Here is a 16,921-nt window from a genome sequence, read left to right as displayed (position 1 = left end):
ACACCTGTGGTCGGTCAGAGTTGTCAACAAGTTCTTTGATCTCTGGCTGCATGTCGTATGTCGAAACTCTTAGTAAAGGCTACACGTTAACATCAGTTATTTACAGGCCATGTTATTTTAACAAAAATATCTCATTTTTGGCATTTTCCAGATTTTATTTTTGGCAGTTTTGGCATCGCCATGAATTCATATTTATAGACTCGAATTTATTATGTAAAACGCTTCAGTTTGGCCTTTCTTACGAAACAGAAGTCACAAAACATGCAGTGGCCTTTCTTACGAAACAGAAGTCACAAAACATGCAGTAGCCACACTGTGCCATCAAACAGCAAGATTTAAATCCGCATTGAAAACGATGTTGGAGACCAAATTTACCCGATACAAAACCAAGTGCTTCTGCAATATATTTCTCAATAATTGATCACTATGAGTGCAAAATTATCGGCATTTACACAGGTCACAATACTTATGATAACAATTCAAGGAGGTTTCTGACACGTTTGAACCGCAGCCTTCACTTCCAAACCAATTGTTAGAAATCATGAGCGACTTTAATATAATCAATGTTTATAATATGAAAAATTATCCACCCAGCAATGAAAAACGAGGAAAGGACTGAATGTACAAATGTATGTATGGTACGCATAGATCTGTAGGCCTTTTGCACCATCTGTTCATTGATGAAACTATGCCCGTATTGAAAAACGTGACACAATATATGAGTTATTGAACAATGAATATGGAGACAGTTTTCAATTGCATGGGTTGAGGGGGAATAAAATTTGGTATATTCCACAGCATATGCACATTGAATGCGGCCTGTGTCATGGGTGGCGGTTACATTATGTAACAAAATGCATGAGCATCGACAACAGGAAGATACCTAGTAATCGCAGTAAATTATAAAATTGGGACCTGATATCACATATTACAAAATATGCTGATTACTACTTTGGCGCACGGAGATCATCTACTTCCTAATCGCTTAATATCATCTACTTTCTAATCGCTGGATATCGTCTATTTCCTAATCGCTGGATTGATCAATCCACAGAATGGTCGCAAAGCCAGATTTATTCACTGGACGTTCTGGCCTTTCCATATACCGTTCATGGACCCCTTGGACAGCAGTGTGCGGACCTCTGAAGGATTCTCAGACCCTAATTTACGAATTCTGCTCAATTTGCCGCTTCATCCAAATTCCTGTCAATTCTTGTTGACATTGTTAGCAAAATCTTTCATAAAAATCTATATTTACAAAAAGCCTTATTTTTTGCATTTTAAAACTTTGATTTTTGGCAGTTTTGGCATTTGTTTCCGAAATGCCAAAAATAACACGGCCTATTTATATTAGAACGCAGCCTTATCTCGTTAATGTTCATGGTCGAAGTTGTACACCCGAACAGAGCAAGTAGTTCATATCCATCTTTCTCAGGTTGGCAAACTTGGATTCCTTCTGTGACGCATAAAATTTGTCATTACTTTCGGAATAGAATTTTACTTTCAGGGTAGAAACTCTGTGCGGGCCGGTCGAAATCCCTTCTCGGGCTGGATCCAGCCCGCGGGCCGTATGTTGCCCGTCCCTGGTATCAAAGTACTCAATTGTATTATTCTATTGTCGAACACCTGCAATCCGTAGGGAAGAATTTTTGTCCGTGAAGAAGCGCCAAGTCTGAATGGCGTGCGGCGCGTGCCATTGTTTTTTTTTCATTTAGCGTAAGGTCACTTACGTTTGTACTGAAGTCAAAAAGGTAATAGAAGGGATTAAACACCAAAATCGCAGAAGTATGTATGTGCTACGGTGCTACGTGCTACCACTTCGCGTGTATGTTTGACAAAATATTCAACTGGATATTTTTTCACACCCTATGCGCCATTTACTTCCAGCTTATAATTGCTCTGTGTGTGTCAACAGTCATAGCCTTCCATGCCATCAAAACATGCATTGAGATCGTAAATATTCCGGTTGCTCTTTTTAATATTGTTTGAGTATGACGATAAGGGGGATGGCGCGAAATCTTTCACTACCTTCAATTGCGCCGCGTTTGAAAATGTTTGAGAACCCCTGTTATAGTGGCTGGATACTCCTCTTCCATTCACGAAACGTAACTACGGGCAAGTTTAATTAAGACGAACTAAGCTAACTCTGTAGCAAGGGAAAATCTAATCGAAACAGAAAACATCTCCATAAATAGAGTTCGACTGCAGAATGGCTTTCAATGCTGTTGAGCGTTTCTTGCTTCAGATGTCAGTTGGAATATTATTTCACTCGAACACAGGTATGTATTGTCTATAACAGGGGTGGGCAAACTTTTGAGCTCGCGGGCCGCATTCAATATCTGAATCCATTCGCGGGCCGCACTATATAAAATTCGGATTATAAACTAAAACGCAATATTGGTATTTGATTATATAGTGAGGACATAATGATAATATATAGGCTTATTTAAAACAATCCAAACATTGCTTTGATGATATCGTACGGAAACAGTGGCGAGATTTCATAGGCTTGTCGACCTCAATAACCAATATGTCAAAACTATAGAGATGAAAGTCGGTTGTCCCGATTCTTAGAACAGGATTGGAATTTAAATCTGTGAGCAGCGATCCGTTCATAGATTTACTAATTCCATTTCTGGATCAATTCTAGGCCACACAGCATAACCAATAACCATGTTAGCTTCAAACACGCTTCCACTATGTGTAGGTAAAATGTAAATACCCTAATTCTGCGCATACAGAGAACAAATCTACACAAGGCACGCGCAAATCGTTTTTCATAAGCACATCACTGAAATAATTAAAACTGGAGTGGCCAATCTGAAATCACACTTGTGATCCGAATTATGTCAATCTCGTTTAGGATTTCTGTGATGTTTAGCAGTTGAAAGCTTTCAAACTGCGGGGGCCTTGAGATCGGGATGTCGCGCCAGAAATTAAACATAAAGAAATGATGTATGAAGTATTTACCTTAGAACAGTGGTTCTCAAACTTCTTCCTTATCACCCCCATATGATGGTAAAAGAGTACGTGCCCCCCTTATCGTCATATCACAAAACTCAACCAGGATGCTAGCAAACCTAACAAATAGTTTTATGGCATGGAAGGTTACGACTATGGATGAGAGATTTTTTAATATGAAATTCAGACTAAAAATACAGAGCAACAAGTATGAATGCGATATAGATCGTGCGAAGCGCGAAAAATTTTTCAGTTGAGCTCAGTTTCGCGCCCATCTTCTGATGCTTTTACTAGGTGCGCCCCCAGTTTGAGAACCACTGCCTAAGAATCATCATGGTGAAGTATACTAAGAAAAAGTTTAATAAAGTCCCAGCAGTATTTCAATTTTTATTACGCATTTTATCAATATTTTTAATAAGTTTCTTTAGACTCTCGCGGGCCGCACAGAACGGTGTGAAGGGCCGCATGCGGCCCGCGGGCCGTAGTTTGCCCACCCCTGGTCTATAATAACAACTGTGATCGCGCAGTATATAGCAGTGGTTTCCTAATTCCGGTTACGTTACGTTACGTTACGTTAATCTCTGATAGGTAGGGTTGCATTTAAAACAAAAATAAATTCAAAGCAAACTTCTTTAAAATATGGTCCTTGTTGATTTTTTTTTAAATATTTTGTTTAAGCCTTGACGTCACTAATATTTGATAGTGGCGTCACATTGGAAGGACATTGACAATTGAAAATATAGGGTGAATATGCCTCCTTTGACCCTACTCAACCGTACTCATAGGTAGCCTAATACGTGATGGCAAGTTCACTCACTGGTGAGAGAGAAGAACGAAGATTGTTGTTAGATATAACGAAAAAACATCATTTTAATAAGAATTGGAACTTTATTGTGAAGGTAGCAATGATCGCTATTCCTGATTTGAACCAGCACATTCGACATGCTTCATGAATGTGGATATGGATACAGAAGCGACGTGAACGTTATTCTACTATACAGACAAAATTAATCTCTATGCTTTTACTTATAGCTGATGAAATTCAAGGAGATTGTACTAGTATCATTTCATGGTAAACATCATTGGTTAACCGAATGTTTTACGCCAAAATGACCTTTGTTTTTACGAATCGGATCTATCGACTCTTTTCAGCTATTCATATTTTTCCACAAAAATGTCCTATAAATATGCCATATTTTACGTTGGTGTTCTCGTAATATAACGAATGCACTTACACATCTCTGCTGGAAGTTTGCTCCAACTGCAGTCTATAAGTTATATTTAGACAAGGATCTCAAAATCCATGTTTCATTGATGACATTTCATTAATCAACTCTGTAAGTATATTCTTTAGTCACCTCCTCAGTATTCACCGGACGGACTTCACGAGCGTCAAAGTCGTTTAGAAAGTGGAGATTTTTTTCTTTATATGGTAGAACACAGTTCACATATTTTGTATCACTAAAAGATTCCTTGTTTGTTTCTTCAGTCAAATTTGCGGAATGAGAAAGGTCGTCTCATATCTAAATGTATGCTTAAAAAATTAGCTACAAGATCACCATCCATTGCATTACGTATCGTCAACTTCCAAGCTCAACAATGAAAATACCTCACGAAGAATATTCATTCAGCACAGTCTATCTAGTCTACATGCCAAACTACGGTGACGATGTGACAGTCATTTCAAACTGAATCTGGTTACATGACTCGAAAACGCGAGATATCGCACCATTCGTATTTTATTCTGTTCCCGCATTCGATAAGTTGCTCTAATCACTCCCAGCTGTCGTTTTGTAATGTGACTATGCACGAGCAGTTGAGCACAAGGACTCGATTTGATCGTCGCCCCAGTATCGTGGCGAAATGGCGACTTTGCTTTTCCACCTATTGTTTGAACCGGATCGCTATTCATTAAATTTTTCTATGAATTTGACAGGAATGGGACAAAATACTACCGGCATTCGTAGGAGCACCTCGATTCTTACTTACAATCCTACAACGTGAGTGATCAATGATAAAACAGCAATATACACGACTTCTGGCTTTATTACACTTACCAGCGTGTCCAGCGTGAACAGTACTACCACAGCGACAACTGTTACAGGAATGATAAATGTATCACCTACCGTTACCGTTACTGAAAAGGGAATAAGTAATACTGATAGTTCGATAAACACACGACAGTACTAACTTTATCATGCGACTGATTACTTCACAGCCTCACCTTTACAAACTACTAATAGTATTACAACTACCGCGTCGATTGCGATTTCAACGAACGCACAGCAGTTTAATCTCAGTACGAATACAGGAACTGCTGTGACGAAGCCGGCAGAAACGAATGGTGTTACTTCATTAAGAGAACACACTGAACAGACTTCTTACATTATGGATGCGGACATTTCTGCTACAGTCACCGTCTCGCTGGGTACTACCCATTATTCTGACAGCACTGATGGTAGTGGTTCAACTGAGACTGCAACATCAAAATCGGATCGACTCGCGGTTACTTCTGATGGAACCTCCAAGGGCTTGCTTGGTACAACAGGATCTACAATATCGATAACGTCGGAAAACGAATACAGTGAGGGTAAGCCAATGTTTAGCAAACCATGTTGAATCGGTACCGAATCCAACATTGCATCGTTTCAAATATTACGCAACAGCGTCTGGTCAAACTATATGAGAGTCACCATCACCACAGGCACGTCAGTCAGGCGGCTGTTATATTTTATATGGTTACAATATGGTTACATTTCTTATTCGTGTTTCGAGTGATTTAGGCCAAGTTTTTGTTGCAATTAAATCCGTGGAAAGTTGCATTTATTCATTTATTTTCGAAAAAAGTTGCAGAAGTTGCATTTTGACCACATTTTGCTCGGTTGACTAAAAAAAGATCAATTTTCCGGCTCAGCTCCCGAAATACCCGTAAAAGCGTTACTTCAGTGCTGATTTACGGTGTTTCAGTCGAATTTGGCCGTGTATTTCACCAAAATCGAGAATACTTTAATGAAAAATCGAAAAAGTTGCAAAATGTTGCAAAAAGTTGCATGAAAAATATGGACAAAAGTTGCAAAGATTTGCACTATAAGATTCCTTCAAACAGCTTAAAACAGCATTCTACATATCTTACGAGTATTTAGGTAGCTGCCGGAAGCTGTAAAAAAAGTTGCAAAAGCTGCAAAAACTTGCCCTACATTACAGTCCATACATCAACCTGTAGTCTGCACCCTGTACCCATCAGTATCGACACTCAGCCTGGTGCCTTGAGTACCTCGCGTGTTTGTTTCTGATTCAACTAAGCAGTGGTTCGCAAACTGGGGCGCGCACCCCCAATGGGGAGCGAGAAAGCATCTGAAGGGGGCACGAAGTCACCAGAGAGGAAAGTTATGTTTCTTGAACTCGGAATGAGTGTGATTTATGCTGAAACTACCAAGTTTCTAAAACGGCAATAATGTTAATTATATTACCATTTATGTCATAATTTCGTATTACCATCCTTATATATCGATGCTAGATTTTGACGGATGCCGGACCTTGCACCCATCAAAGATGTCTGTGAGTTAGGAGTAACTATAGTGAATGCGTGTAGCTGGCGATTTTATGGTTTGTCTGTCATGCATCCGTGCAGAGTGAATAGAAAGGCACAAATTTATGTTGTGGACCGGTGAACTTTCAAAAATCAATATTTACCCTAACTTTAATGACGACAAATATATGCAATTCAGAAGTAATATTGGAAATTTCATGTGATGCTGTGTTTTTGATATCATATATTTGTACTTTGTTTTATTGAAGTTTCTGTGAGTAGCTACCGAAGTCAGCTAAGACCACTGGCTTGATTTTGTTCGGCTCCGTTGCAAGAAAGCGACTTTGCGGTTTGCTATAGCCTTTATTGTAATGCCAAGTGTTGCTCAATCGCACAGTCGGAATTCAATCAAGTATTTGTATACGTCTCCTTAGATTTCATATATAATTTGTTCCCAACGAGTTGTCGGCTACTTTTAAAGAGTTCTGTACAAAACTTGAAGCATTGTGACGTACGCCGAGAGTAGACCATGAGCTGTCTATTACGATATCATGCAGAAAGTTCGTTCTAAACTTCTAAATCCATTTACAATTTGACGTTTCATTTCCCTAAGCGTCCAAACAAGCGTCCAAATTATTGCATTTTAGGATTGAAATAGAAAATTCTACTTTATTTGGTGGACCGACAGGAACCTTGCCATGGACCTGCAGTTGAGAACCACTGGTCTAATATTAATATATAGTATGAATCTAAGAAACAATTTGAATCGAAGTGGTTTACATTAATATCGAAGCAGCCGCTCCGTATAAACTCAAGTACCCTTTAGCTGTACGCTATATCGTCGGTAGATTATATCGATAGTTATAGGCTATTTACGGTTTGTGCATTAAACTTTGTGTTATTGTTGAAGTTTCCCCTTCAATAACGACTGTCGTCATTGAAAACGCGAGCGGTGAAAGTGACTCTCTCAACAACGTCGCGGTGTGGGCACCTGTGGCCGCTGTTATATTCTTGGTGTCGACAATATTAGTCGTCATAATCGCGAGAAAGCGGTGAGTTAATTGAGATATGATTTATATGCGGGGCATGATGTATTGAAGGTACATTTCATGAACAACAACCCATTCAATATCGTCACCTTAACCAGAATGCACTCAAAGACAAATAAGTCTTAGTAGAACAAATCCGCTGGTAACGGTTCTCCACGATAGCTAATAGTAATGTGAAGCGGAGCGACAAATTTCCGGAACGATTCCGAGCCGACTTCTCAAAAACGTCAACCAATTCTGTTGAGGCTCCAAGGCCAGGCCATGGTACATGTTTCTGTTTATGGTCAACAAAACTACCACTCTAGTTTCGATCCAGCTCAGTTGGTACCATCAAAACTGAGACTGTCCATGTCCGTATCCATGTCCAATTGACCATGTCCATGCCTAGAGCCTTCTGTGTCAGCGTTTGCATGACGTATGTCGACTGCAAAGTATCAAGACCGAGTACATTGATCGTAACGTGATGCACTCATGCAAATATGGTATTTGGTGCCAATTGGTGACAATTTAGCAACGAGTGAACCTATAACTCTGCATTTACGATATTACGTGAAAGACCATTTACGTTAGTGATAACAATGAAACGGCGATTTTCATTCAAATCATTCCCACATGAGACACAATTGTAGCACTGTTTCAAATAAAAGAAGCAATCGCTCCGTTGCTTCAGTACTTTTATATACGATATGATAATAATAATAATCATTATTATAATCAATATTCATCAAATTATATCATAAGAATTTGAACCAGGTTTATACTGGAACGCGCTTTTTGTGCAGTATGACCTTTTTTGGTTGTCTCTATTGGGGTTACCATAAATGTCCTCCTTTTTCAAGAAATCAAAAATGTCCTCCGAGGCCGCCCAAATGTCCTCCTTTCCCGCAATTCGTGTACCTTTATATGTTTAAGAGTCTACCTACTATCTCCAACCCATTATACACGGGGACAGGCCTGTCGGGAGTCGAGTTGGACAAATTACTTTTTTTGAGCAATCCATCGATATTAGCAGTAAAATTTCCAAATCTCCCCTGTTAATGAATGGTGTACTTCATCTTTTGTGACTCGTAAGAAGTGTAATCTTTTTCCATATCTCAGAATATGGTACCCCTATCTCTATGTATTTGCCTAACGATCAAGGAAATAAAAGAGGACGAATTGCTTAAAAAGAGGACATTTGGGCGTCCTCGGAGGACATTTCGGGTTTCTTGATAAAAGAGGACAAAACAGAGGTTTTGTCGTAACCCTACTTAACGTAGAATTGGAATGGGCTGGCTTGATATATATTCCATTAAGTGAGTAGTTTGTTAAAAGCAGTTATAAGTACGCTCTCATGGACATTCAAACTGAGCTGGAAACTAGAAACAGAACTGTGGGAAAGGTGCACAAAGAGTGGGACTCGTGCTGCTATAATGTAGCAGCTACATCCCACGAGATATCAATTTTCCAGAGCATGAGAATTCGACCCCTCATGGGATGTATATGGTAGTATGCTATGGAAATCGGTTTATCTGTTAACCATTCCCGCCCCGCTTCACCAAATGTCATGCAATGACGCTTTTCCTATATTATAAGGCCCGTATGAGCAGAGCGAAATAATTTTTTGATAGGTATATCCGTATTCCGTAACATCTTTTTCTAACCAGCACGACCATTAGCGGTCGCTTAGTGTACACAAAAATGCTTGCGTGCAACAGAATCCAACCACTTTTAAGAGCAAAGAGATTGAAGATGGTACCCTTGGATACAGAAATAACCCCACAGGAAAGTCCAGTCTATGAGGAAACGCTTGAGTAAATATACTCCATAATCAACAATTTCCGTAGACTAAGTATTTTGACAAGAGACTGTATGTTAGTTTTTCAGAAAAGGCATCTGATTATTACAAAGTTTCTATTGAGTCGTCAAGGACAACGGAAAATACACCTGCTTATGTGAATACTTCTGTGGAGATGGAAGAAGTGACTGAAATGGGATTTACCGCCTATCAGAGTGTTTCTTCCGATACGACAGCGATAGAAGGCGAATACGAACCCGTAAACCCGCATGGCAAGTATAAATATAGTGAAATCCTGGATTAAATTACTTCGTAAATTGCAAACAAACGCTCGCCGCGATTTGCTGGGACGGTTGACAGAAAGTAGATGCACACTGAATGAGATTCATTTATACACCAAATGAGTAAGAAATCATCGTTGAAAGCCTTTGACTTCTCCAGGTATATTATTCGAAATTATATTAGATATGCACATCGTGCCCAGGGCCAAATATATCGCTCGACCCATATCTATTCCATGTGCGGAACCGAAACAGAACTAAACTAAACAAAATTCCTTCATGAAACCAACATTGCGCATTTCTTCACTGAGCGTATTACTTTGACTTGGACGCAAGGCATGGTATGGAATGGAATGAGAAATTAATTATATTTCGCTTCATACGAGAGTTGCTCAACTTTTTTGTGTTCGTGACGTATATATGTCGACAGGGGTGGGTGAGTCTGAGTCGCACTTTGAGATGTGTCAGTGAACGATTTTATGTGGGATGCAATCGATTTGACACATCGAAAGTTGGATCACTGTCATGGCTCTGGTAAAATTTCCAAAGTATGGAATGCATGGAAAAGAAATCCAATACCATACTTGGAAATTTCCATACCATACCATACTTGCACTTTTCCATATTCCATAACGAAATTTCGTTCCATACCATACCATACTGTTCCATGCCCTGCTTGTAGGTGGCATTCATACAGTAGGGTTCAGTTTGCTAGCACACGACTATTCGGCGCCGGTCATTTAGACGCATATGGACAGTGGGAAATAAAGCAATGAGCAATTATATCGTAGATTGGTACCAATATATGCGGAGTCATTTTCGGCCAAGGTATTCTCCATGCCGATATTTTTGGCAGCACACTTCGAGGAGTCGCATATTGACCAGAACTCCATGTGTTGGTCGGTAGTGGCGCGATAATGGCCGGTCGGCCAGCCCGATTTGAATAAATCTCTCACGAAATACTATATAATTTATGTTGATTAACCTTAATAATGCCCATGGTCCCTATTCGAGCAAGTCTCCCACTTGGGGTGTGTGGGGTGTAGCGGTTACGGCCCTGCCCATGGGTTTATTTAATGAGAGGCTATGTACCGTCACGTAAAGCGTGGCCAATTTGTTTTTATTTATTAACGAAGTATAATCGGGTGCTGATGCTAAGTCTAACCCTATCCAGCTGTTGTTCTGTTATTGAAATAAAAGCAGGCATAGCCTATATAGGATATTATATCACCTCGAAAACAATATATAAGGTGTTCAATAGTTCATGAAAACTAACGCGTCATTGTAGACAGCGTATAGAAATGACACGATATTATATACAAATTGTACAATATACACGGTAGAGCAGCTCGTTGTCACATTTACTCAAACAATAGAGATCTAATACCAAAAACGGGTGGATTGAGGGATATTCACTGACATCCAATTGTAGGTCAGGCGCGGTAGTGTTTACCTGATTCTAGTAGGTTCATTTTATTAATCCGAGTTAAAGCATTTAAACTCTTGTATTTGTACAGCTAAACTGCGTATCAGATTCACATATTTATTGCTCTGTAGTTAGCGGCCGATTGCAATAGTTTCCAAGTATAAAGTCGCAATCGGAAAATCAAACCGTCTATGTGGGCAAACTTGAATGTTAAATAACCGGACAATGGACGTGAGCTCCGAACACGGGCAAGCGAACATGCCCACGTCCACAGCAGTGACTTTTTATGGGAGTTCCGCAAATTAGTATACGGTACAGTTGTCAAGATTTGAAATGAAAGTCAAGTGTTGCGTATAGTCAACGCCATCTCCAAATGAATCGTAAAATTCTCTAAACCGTTCATATAAACGACATAACCAGCAAGCATTTATTGCAGAATCAGTGCGATTTCAGAACACATTGTGTCGACATACCTATGGGTAGGCTACCTTTCGATCGAATTCAACTATAAATCTCACCAACTGACAAACTGGGAGAGAGCGAATGAGAATTGAATTTCAAAATATTCGATCTTTGGAAAAGAGAGGTCTCCCATGGCAAGGTCGCCAACAAAATCACAAAATGAATCGTAAAATTCGCTAAACCGTTCATATAAACGACATCACCAGCAAGCATTTATCGCATAATCAGTACGATTTCAGAACACATTGTGTCGACGTACCTATGGGTAGGCTACCTATCGATCGAATTCAACTATAAATCTCACCAACTCACTAACTGGGAAAGAGCGAATGAGTATTGAATATCAAAATATTCGATCTTTAGGAAAGAGTGGTCTCCAATGGCAAGGTCGCCAACATTACTCTACTAGGTCTTGCTGACATAGCTGTATGAATATCGACAAGACTGAATTCGGTCGTATGGTATGATATACAAGGTAAGAATCACTAGTAAATTGTGCGTGTTACCTCGACACAAAGCAGACCAGAAAGGGCCATAGAATCTATTTCGTGTGACTACGACGTCGCAAAAGTCACATATACAGTGAAGTTGATTTCCATCACATGATATCTACCTACATTATGCCGACTCAAATACATCTAGATATAACCGGGCGACACCAGCGGGACGAATTGTACATAGTGACGTCATCCGTGAACATATCACGTCCAGAGCATCTCACACGTAGGTTATTTAGTGGTTATATCACAGGAGAAAATGGATTTCGTGGCGAGGTTTTAATTCCTTCATTGGAACAGATTCGGAAAAAAAATCAGGAATTTCTTTTTCAAACGACTGTTCACTAATTTGCCAAGACTGACAACTCCAAATCCGAAATGTTTGCCTGTTTGACCTTGCTATATCCAACATTTCATTTCCCACAAACTCTGACAATACATCTTTAAACAGCAATATGTTTGCGTCAGAAGGCTATTGGCAATTTGACAATTAAAATGAGTTTGCACAGAGGGATATTTCATCTCACACGACCATTTCAATGATGTGAGTCCTAAAGTATTAGCTATTATGAACCAAAACAGGCTCTTGCTTTTCCTAATCAAAACATAAAATATATATTAGGTTGTCAATCATTTTGCAAATCTAGAGGCTTCGCGGACCCTCTGAAAATGCTTCACGGACCCCCGGTTTGGAACCACTGGCCTAGTGATTGCGAGTAACCGTAGTCAGAAAATAATTTGGGAGTACTTCCCCCTTATCAATGACCTGTACTGTCGTAGATCTAATATACCATTATAAGTATTTTAATTATAAATATTTGTATATTACGTGCAGGTGGTGGATGCGACACCTATGAAAGCGTTTGTTAAACGCTGCAAGCCAACAGCACCGGATTCCGCATAGCGATGAAAAGCAAATTAAAGTATGGAGTACCTTGAACTAGAGTAACTTACGAAACTGTGCGTAAAAAAGTCTCATTCAAAAAAGCTCGACATCGGACTGAGCCACACAATCGGGAAGACTGCTGAAGCTATACCGCGCGAAACCGAAATTTTTTCATGTTTTCATGTGGTGTTGTGTGGAAGATATACCTGCGCACAAGAAACATTTGTATGCCTCCGCCCACTTGAATTTAGATCGAAGGTATATAAATCACAAAGCCATTGCGCGGGGCGCACACTTTTCAATGTTGACACTTCTTGATGTTACCCATTGCTAAAATACACTTATTTTGTGTTATTGCCTTCTCGTAGCATTTTCATTCAATACCTATCATGTTCTTTGCGTGTTATGGAGTAATGGCGTCCTCGAAAACCATGCGTGCTCAAATTTAGAGAATGGATGCAAAGATAACTATGGATCGGGGTGACAGTAATCATACAAGCGTGCAAATTCTCTAATTTATATGGTCGAAGCATGCAAGAAGGACGCCATGGCATATTTGCATCAGGAGTGCGACAGCAACAATCACATGCTCGCGTCGTCAGTACTGTTCAGTATAATAAATACCATCAACCCTCTTGCTCTTCGAAATTTAACGTTAACATGACGTATCAGCCAGCCCATGCTAAAGCAAAAACTGCTACGAAATCGTTCATATATTTCAGCTTCATTGATGAAGAAACTGCGACGTGAGAGATTCCGTGTCGAAAATCCTTGTAACCAAAATAATAAAGCACGCGATCTAGGCATCTACAATCGCAGAGGCATTGAGACAAAATGCCACAAAATAATGTTAATTGGAGGTATGGGGCCTACAATATATAGCATCGTAGGCCTCCGGAGGTATAAGGAAGATACTCCATTACATTAGGGCTGCCATACGTCCGTAATTTCCCGGACCTGTCCAGAATTTCACAGTTTAAACTGCGTCCGGGAGGAAATACTGCAATATGCCGAAATGTCCGGAATTTTGAAGGCTTGAAGAGAGCTAAAATTTATTCCGTAAATCAACAAAAACAATTTTTCATTTTCCCGAAGGTTTATGCTGCTTCAAATTTTTCTTCGAGCTTCGCACGATTTAATGTCACATATATTAGTTTCAGTACCCCTGCCTTCGCCTAAATTGCAATGAAAAATAAATTAAAATAGGAATAGTACCTTGTATATTTTTGGTATTGATGTTTTTTGCGGCATATATACCGCCAAATTAAAATAACTGTAATTTATTCTCATGAGACTAATTGTAATTGCAATTCTAAGAGAACCGTATATTCGTAGTGTCAATAAGGCCGTTTGTATGCTTTCGTCAAATATAGTGGTTCTCGAGCTAGGGGGGTTGTTTGCCCTTTTCTGGGGATCGCGATCACAGTCACATATCTGCACCGACTCAACAGTATAGCAGTGCTGTCAAACAGACGACCAGTGGGCCAGACAATTTCATTCGGCCCGTGAAGAAATCTGTTGCAGACCATATGCGAAAACTGACCCTAGCAATCCCCAGAGCTAAAAGTCGAGATGGCCCAATAATTAATTCATGACCTATGCTAAAAAATTCACTACTCTATACAATCGAGAGGCAAAGCATTGCCAGTGTGACGTCGCATGTGTTCAAACCTCTTGTTATAACCCGCTATAACCAGCGCTAAAGAGTGTCTGCAATTTCGGTGCACGAAGCACAAGTTTCGTGGGTTATGTGGTGAACATGCTCCCACTGCAACCCACCAACGCCACATAGAATTAGTACACTGGTGCATATACTTGTGAGCGATTATTCTTATTTCCTATTACCCTGTTGAATTATTATAACTACCAAAAAGTTGGCGGTATACCAGGTTGATGCAAAATCTGTTGCGTTTTCGAGTCCGTGAGATATATCTGGTCTGTCAGATCAGCCAAATATCAGTCTTGTCGTGGTATAAAAATGATCCTCCTAATCCTAATTCCTACAATGCTGTCAATTTTGCTTAAGTCATGCAGCCAGCCAGTCTGACTTGCAGTTGTTACTAGGGATAGTGTGAACGTGAGGTTCACGTTCGCGTTCTTTGTGTGAACTTCAGAAATTTAGAGGTTCACGTTCACAACCGAACCTTGGTAGGTTCTACACTGTGAACCTTTTTCATATATTACAATTTTCCACGTCATTATTACATCCTTGCTTGAAATTCTTTGCATTTCAACTTCTGTCTCCAGTAAACAAATAATTAGTGCTCCAACCCAACTTTGAATATCAACTTTCGGTGTTATTTTTGTCATGTCCGTTTCCATCGTTTGCCATCGTTTGTGGGTGATGATGACTCATAGTAATCACGAGCACTGATTGACTTGTTTCACGAATTATGGATTTAAAGACCTATCACGTAACAACTTGATGCACAGACCGTGTAATGCGTACTGCGACTTACGTAGGCTGCGTAATCGCGACATATAAATCAACAGGCATCAAAGTATAACAATTTCCTGTTAGGTTTATACAGGCTATGGTTTTAATCCACGCATCTAAATTCAAAAGTATAGGTTTTATGTTTTTCTTTCCAAGCAACTTTTCGTGGGCCGCTCAGAATCGCGTCGCGGGCCGCACAATGCCTATGTCTACTCTAACCTGTTGGTCAAGACCATATATATTGGAATGTTTCCATCCTTCCTTTGTTTTAGCCGTAAAGGGACTTTATGTTTGGGAATCAATTCTTTAATTCAAATTGCTTGTTGACGGCCACCAACATTGACGTCAATTTAATTTTGTGTAGACGGCCGCATAATATTTGTTCTACGGCCGCAAGTTGACCACGACTGATCGAATCTATCTAACTTGTGCGTATTCTGCATGTAAAGTTTTTTTCTGAATGTATTTTTTTCCGCAATGTTCAATGCGCTTAACTAACAACATTTACTCTATTTGACCAAAGGCAATTTATGCCAATATTTGGACTGGCCTCCCGAGCGCGCACTTTGATAGCACCAGTATCGATCGAAAGCCAATGTGGTAATAATTAGGAAAAATAATTTTTATCTTGGTTATGGCCCTGGAATCCCCTAGAATCAGCCTTGAATTTTTCAAAACCGCGCCTTCGTTGTCCTATATCCCGTCTCAATCCCGACCTCACCCAATACTAAGACGTATACATTATCACCAACGATACATATAATCGAAATTCAGCAGATCTGCAATTTAGAACGCGATGGGCGTGTCTGAAAAGCAATGTTTAATATGAAAGTACACGAAAAGGAAGCAAAAGGGGTGAGGCGAATATTCATACTCACCATCAATACATTGTCCACCAACGCAGCTCTCTCCATACATGCAGTCAATAAAATCTCCGCAGAATACATGTGATATATGAGCTTTCATTGTTTCACAAACACAATCTGAGTGGTCTATGCCTGAAATTACAAAGCAACGTTAACAAGTGTTTCGGTAATTCATCGAACAACTTCTATTTCGGTGTAGAATGGTGATTGGGGAAACAATGGTCGAAATATACCTACCGATAAAAGGTATTGCTGCCCTCCCGTGTACTTCAGTCATCATGAAGGTCACCAGGAACCCAAATGCGCAGTAGATAAAATTCATAGTGAAGGCAAATGATTTTTACCACATGTATAGCCTGAAATTACAATTAAAACAAAATGGCAATACTGTATCACTACGAACATGTGGCAATGTTTGTTCTGATCTATTTCCATTACCTTGGCTATTTAAAACATAGAACACTACCCATGTATATCCAATATATATACACATCTTCAGTCAGTACCGAAGTACTTTTACTTTTCGAAGGAATCAAGTAGGCTTTGACCATTTGCACTACTTAGCCTACTCACGTATGGACATGCTTGTTTTACATTTTAGAATTTTCCGAGGTAGAAAATAGGTTTTGGATACTAACGTTACAATCCAACGAAATAGCCCATGTATCATGAAAACTGCTACCCATTCTGATCGCACTTTGACTATTCGCCAGCCTTAGGGATTTTCCGTTAACCATACATATACTACGC

At 39.6% G+C, this 16,921-nt stretch overlaps 1 protein-coding gene and 1 long non-coding RNA gene across 3 annotated transcripts; one reads left to right on the top strand and one right to left on the bottom strand.

The window, feature by feature from the left end:
• Positions 1-274: 274 nt before the first annotated feature.
• On the top strand, positions 275-13,503 carry LOC145434118 (uncharacterized). Of its 2 annotated transcripts, none has more exons than XM_080311416.1 (8): positions 275-2,279; positions 4,898-4,961; positions 5,022-5,113; positions 5,180-5,551; positions 7,401-7,542; positions 9,255-9,332; positions 9,398-9,588; positions 12,818-13,503. In XM_080311416.1, exons 1-8 carry the CDS (start codon positions 2,210-2,212, stop codon positions 12,850-12,852), a joined length of 1,044 nt encoding a protein of 347 aa, XP_080167542.1. In that variant the 5' UTR covers positions 275-2,209; the 3' UTR covers positions 12,853-13,503. The 2 variants fall into 2 exon arrangements, with proteins under 2 accessions (XP_080167542.1, XP_080167541.1); XM_080311415.1 differs by having other exon boundaries at positions 9,186-9,332.
• Positions 13,504-15,590: 2,087 nt separating this feature from the next.
• LOC145434117 (uncharacterized) lies at positions 15,591-16,649 on the bottom strand. Its single transcript, XR_013913277.1, has 3 exons — positions 16,409-16,649; positions 16,184-16,303; positions 15,591-16,111 (listed from the first exon to the last, which is right to left on the bottom strand). It is a non-coding gene; the product is annotated as an uncharacterized LOC145434117 (long non-coding RNA).
• Between the last annotated feature and the right edge of the window lie 272 nt (positions 16,650-16,921).

This window comes from Botryllus schlosseri, chromosome 2, assembly GCF_051294905.1.
Source record: "Botryllus schlosseri isolate E-star chromosome 2, Bs_hap1, whole genome shotgun sequence".
NCBI lineage: Eukaryota > Metazoa > Chordata > Ascidiacea > Stolidobranchia > Styelidae > Botryllus > Botryllus schlosseri.
Note: the sequence above shows the minus strand (reverse complement) of the source record. Positions and strands in the feature narration are given on the sequence as shown.

Coding starts and splice junctions, on each gene's coding strand:
- LOC145434118 (XM_080311415.1), top strand. CDS start 2,210: ATGGCTTTCAATGCTGTTGAGCGTTTCTTGCTTCAGATGTCAGTTGGA. Junction 5,114..5,179: donor CGTTACTGAAAAGGGAATAA/GTAATACTGATA, acceptor ATTACTTCACAG/CCTCACCTTTACAAACTACT. Junction 9,333..9,397: donor GTCTATGAGGAAACGCTTGA/GTAAATATACTC, acceptor ACTGTATGTTAG/TTTTTCAGAAAAGGCATCTG.